At 38.2% G+C, this 4,886-nt stretch overlaps 1 protein-coding gene across 1 annotated transcript; it reads right to left on the bottom strand.

The window, feature by feature from the left end:
• Nucleotides 1-386: 386 nt before the first annotated feature.
• Nucleotides 387-4,660, bottom strand: rpl11 (ribosomal protein L11). Its single transcript, XM_040120846.1, has 5 exons — nucleotides 4,476-4,660; nucleotides 4,190-4,296; nucleotides 3,342-3,473; nucleotides 2,080-2,190; nucleotides 387-472 (listed from the first exon to the last, which is right to left on the bottom strand). The coding sequence occupies exons 1-5, from the start codon at nucleotides 4,597-4,599 to the stop codon at nucleotides 443-445; spliced, it is 504 nt and encodes a 167-aa protein (XP_039976780.1). The 5' UTR covers nucleotides 4,600-4,660; the 3' UTR covers nucleotides 387-442.
• Between the last annotated feature and the right edge of the window lie 226 nt (nucleotides 4,661-4,886).

Below are 4,886 nucleotides of genomic sequence, written 5' to 3'. Positions count from 1 at the left end.
TGAATGACATGGGTGTAAAGACACTATTCTATATATTTGGGGTACTCAATTTTATTTAAAACGTATAATTTTACTGCCTACTTTATAGTTCTTAACGTTGTAACTCTGGTGAAGAAAACCATGTAAAGCACTTTGTAACTTTGTTTCGAAAAGTGTTTTTTAAGTTGTTGTTTTTACAGTATGGGAAGTGAAGGATTCAGTGTTTTGATCCATACTTGGGACTGAACGTCAGAGTACTTCAGCCTTTGCTAATTTGATCCTGACCTCTTGTTTTCTCTCTCTCTCTCACAAGTCCCCGAAATGTATGGAAGTAACCTTAAACTGGAGGCAAAGAAGAAGAGACTTATCCACCACAGAAATAACCTCAATAACAACATGAGACAAAATGGTTATATTTTCCAATTTTATTACTTTGTTACAAACAAGATCAAAAGATGGTCCTTTACTTGCCGGGGAGGATGATACCGTCATACTGGGGAGAAAAAAAAAAAAAACACGGAAAAAGTTAAACGGCGAATAAATGTTTGTTTTGTTTTTTTACAGTATTGACAGAAATTAAAATCCAACACAAGGTTTTTTGCGGGTCAAATATGATTCTGAAACATTTCAGCTGCAGGGGGACAGAAAGCGAACTGACGGAGCCACAGGTGCAAAAATCAAGCCCCTATAATGGCGAACATATTACAGAAATCACAAAACGAGTCGATTACCTCTGAAAGTTAAATTTAAAATCAGGTAACCTGTGGCCATTTTAGGCACACGGGACAGGATGGACGATGAATTGGGTTATTTTTTATAACCAAAAATAAAAATTTTGCATTTACATTTTATGTAACATCTATTAAATATTACATGTGCACATATTATATATTTATACTCAGTAATACACAAATGCATATTATAAATATGGATCTATCGTTCGCTTTTATTAATCAATTTAATCATTTATTTATATGTTTTCAATTTAATAGTGTATTTCAGCGCAGTAAATTACTATTTCTCTATCTTTCACTACCCCACTTTGCTTGGGAATATGATGAAACAGCACTATTGGTTAAGATCATTTTTTTCTTATTTTTAAAAAGAGAAAAAAGAAACAACTATTACACTAATGCCCACAAAAGAATATTTATGTATACTGGCTTTGGGCACTGGCACTGTACACAGCTTTCTAATTTATTGCGTAGTTGTTCTCCTTAACTCCTCTACTTATTGTATCTGCGTATGGCTTTTTAAAAATGTCATTTATTGATCTTTATAAAGATGTGTTGTGACTGTTTATGCTCTTAAAATTACTTTAAAAAAAAATCCTACTTTTCACTTATTTCTGCACAGAACTGTATATAAATAACCATATTTACACTATGTCTTACAAAGATTAAATCTAGTTATTTTAATTGGCTAATCAAAACAATGTATGACTCAGATGAAAAAAAACGATGTAAGTTTTTACAGATTTAATACCTAATGCATCATTTCAAGGACAAAATAAAGCAGATTTTTTTCTTTAGTTAATGATGCTGCTTCTATCAGATGTCCCCCTTAAAATTTTACTAAAAAGACACACTGTCATACCACAGCACAGAAGCAGTCTTCTTGAATTTGATAAGTAAGGGACTTCTACTTGCTGCACTGCACTGATAAAATCAGTAGAGGGCAGTCAACACGTGCCTGGTTGCATGTAAATGGTTTTTCAGCTAATGACTGATCAAGTTGATGATGTAGAGGTCTCAGAAACTCATGTATCAGATATGATACAAGCGGCTTTGTAACGTCCAAACATCCCATCGTAAACATGGTTTGATCTAACAATCGACTGCGATGACACACTAACAGGTTGTAGGACCCTTACAATGACACGTCTCTCAGTGGATGCATCATTTTTAACATGTGGTTTTTTGAGAGCTGTTACAGCCAGTTACAGGTGGGTGCAGAGCTACCAACTACGGCTGGTAAGTGCTTACATTTATCTTAGTGGGTTGCGGTTAATCTGGAATCAGTCCAACCTTTCCCCTCTCAAAAAGCGCTCACTTAGAAAACTTCTCTCTCGGGACATGTGAAAAACCTGCATGTACTCACTTTCTGCTGGAACCAGCGCATGGCCTCCTCTTTGCGGATGCGGTGCCTGAAGCCGATGCGGCCTCTTTTCCGCTTCTTGTCGGCAATGCTGAAGCCAGGTCTGCCCAGAACCTGAACACAAAAAGGGGACCAGGGATGCTCAGAAAAGCTTGGACTAAAAACATTTTTAAAAATTAAAAAACACAAAGTTCCATTACACACAAACACTTCAGACGCATCAATCCGTATCTTTAATGTCTGCTAAGGCTGAAGCTCTGAGATCTTGATCTCAGTACTGGTTTATTTTAATGTTGGAAAGTTTAAACGGACTCAGTAACCAAATAAACCATTTAAAATAGACTATTGATTAGTTGATGAAAAAGGAAATGAATCAATACTAGATTTAATATTAATGATTTGGCTTATTTTATCAAATGTAAGACACACAAAAAAAAAAAAAAAAAAGCAGCTATGTAAGGTATATTTTGGCAGTTGTACCTCCAATAACGGAGGTCCAGCCACATCATGTCGGCTAACCAGAAATGTAATTTATTTGACTAAAACTAAAATCGCGTTCGGTTAACTGACAAAATACTGATACACTTGTCCCAACACCTGAATGTAAACAGCACTGTAGCATTTATCAACTGCTTCTCTTTTGACCACCAAGAGAGGCTGAGGAAATTACAAAAACCAATGGAAATGCTGACTCTTCTAACTACTCCACTGTTAAATTTTATTTTTATTTATTTATTTTGTTAAATTTAAAAAAGCTAAACCAGCTAGTATAATCTAATTTTCTTACTGCTCATTCGGTTGACTATCAGTATCAGGTGATACTGAACTTTTGCTATCAGGGTAAACCATCTCAACTAAACGCTGCCAATGTAAATCACTAACAGAGACCAAGTCCAACCGCCGTTAAGTGAACTGAATATTAGTCAAGTAAATTTACAAACACCTACTAACTCAGCTGCAACATCTGCTCTGTAACAAACCTTGACGCCTTAGGAAAATTAAGGACAGTGACAGACTTATTCTCTCTAACCTGAGACATACTCGATTTATTACAACCACAAAACCCATTTATCAATTATTTTAAGCCAAGTCACTTACAAAATATGTAGTATGTATTCCGAGGCTTTCAATTTAGAAATTATCCGCTCATACATCTTAAACGAGTCTCTCGAATAAATGGCCAAATCCGGTCGCTAGTGTGAACTTTAAAAAACCCCCGCCACAGCACCTCCAACCAGCATTTAGAATATTTGTGTGTCACTTACCACATAGAAGTCCAGCCCGTAGATGCCAATGCTGGGGTCGTACTTGATGCCCAGATCGATGTGCTCCTGGATGCCGAAGCCGAAGTTTCCGGTATCGGAGAAGTTGTTCTTTCTCAACTCGTACTCACGCACCTGTGGGAAGGAGGAGCAGAGGAGAACTGCTTTATAGCATCAATATTACATTATGGTCACAACAGCGTGATTAAATTTCACCTAAAGTCAAGGTTCACAAAGTTCAAAAGTCCAATAAAAATCTAACTTTTTTGTGGAAAGTGGCTAATCGCAAAAATGGGGCGCAACATTGTGAACCATCCTGAGGAAAACAATCAGTAAACAACACTTAATATATCTAAACAGGTAGAAATCAGTTTGGGTATGAGGTTTTTTTCTTCATGAGGAGTGCATTTAATTCATTCACCAACATGCCCTTTACTTCAATTTGAGCCTTAAGTTTAACACAAACAGGCCAAAGCTCGACTTGTTATCTTTGTTAAAATTATAAGTTGGAAATGCAAATTCTGTTAAACACTTGCACTTGTCTTGTGTTACTTTCATTCAATGTTTGAGTTATTTCCAAAACTGTGCGGATTAACTATCAATATTCAAAAAGTGTGATAGAAATTTGTAAACGAGGTCAGGACACCAAGGGGTGAAGAGGAATGCGTCGCGAGGTAATTAACACAACAGAAGAAAAATACTATGCCACAAGAATTGTGTTTTCCCTGCTTTTTTCCTTTACAATACTGGACATTCTTCCTCTTCAGCCCCTCTAAAACTACTGAAATTAACCCATTTTTGAGAACAGAACGAAACTCTGAGGTGACAGGAAGTAGACATGACTTTCTCACCTTGAGTCCCTTCTCCAGGATCTCCTCTGCTTTGGCTCCACGGACGGTGCAGTGGACAGCAATCTTTTCATTTCTGCGGATACCGAAGGATCTCACAGTGTAGCGGGCTGCGGGGAGGAGGACAGAACGACGCAAGGTTTAAACACAGCGCCAACACATGATACCTGCACTTTTCCCTCCTGCAGTTATTCAGACAATTTCGCACTTTAACTAATCGGGTGCTACCTGATCTTTGAAATTCTACGTATAAAAGAATCCACAACTTGGAAACAACATCTCCACCCACCCTTGGAGAAGACGGGGGTCTGCCCTGTGAGCTGCTCCAGCACTTTAGCAGCTCGGGTCAGCCTGTCTCCGCTCTCGCCGACGCAGATGTTCAGGCAGAGCTTGCGGATGCGGAGCTCTCGCATGGGGTTCTCCTTCTTCTCACCCTGGTCCTGGAGAACAGGAAACAGATTTGACTTTTACAACATAGAAACTGACATTAACACCTGGACACCACCACACACACAGCTCACCTGCTGCCATACGTAGTTTACCTTGCTAACAGACACTTAGTAGAGACCAGCAGATTAAGTTTAACAATAACAGCTTATCGTTCTCTCTATATCCTGTTCCTGACATGGATCTTCTACCTCAGTATGTCACATGCCGGCCAGACATGTCCGTACATACCCCTGCTGCTTCTAGTGTTAGC

The sequence above is a fragment of the Xiphias gladius genome, chromosome 24 (assembly GCF_016859285.1).
Source record: "Xiphias gladius isolate SHS-SW01 ecotype Sanya breed wild chromosome 24, ASM1685928v1, whole genome shotgun sequence".
Taxonomy (NCBI): Eukaryota; Metazoa; Chordata; class Actinopteri; order Istiophoriformes; family Xiphiidae; genus Xiphias; species Xiphias gladius.
The sequence above is the reverse complement of the archived record's forward strand: the minus strand, read 5'-3'. Positions and strand labels throughout refer to the sequence as shown.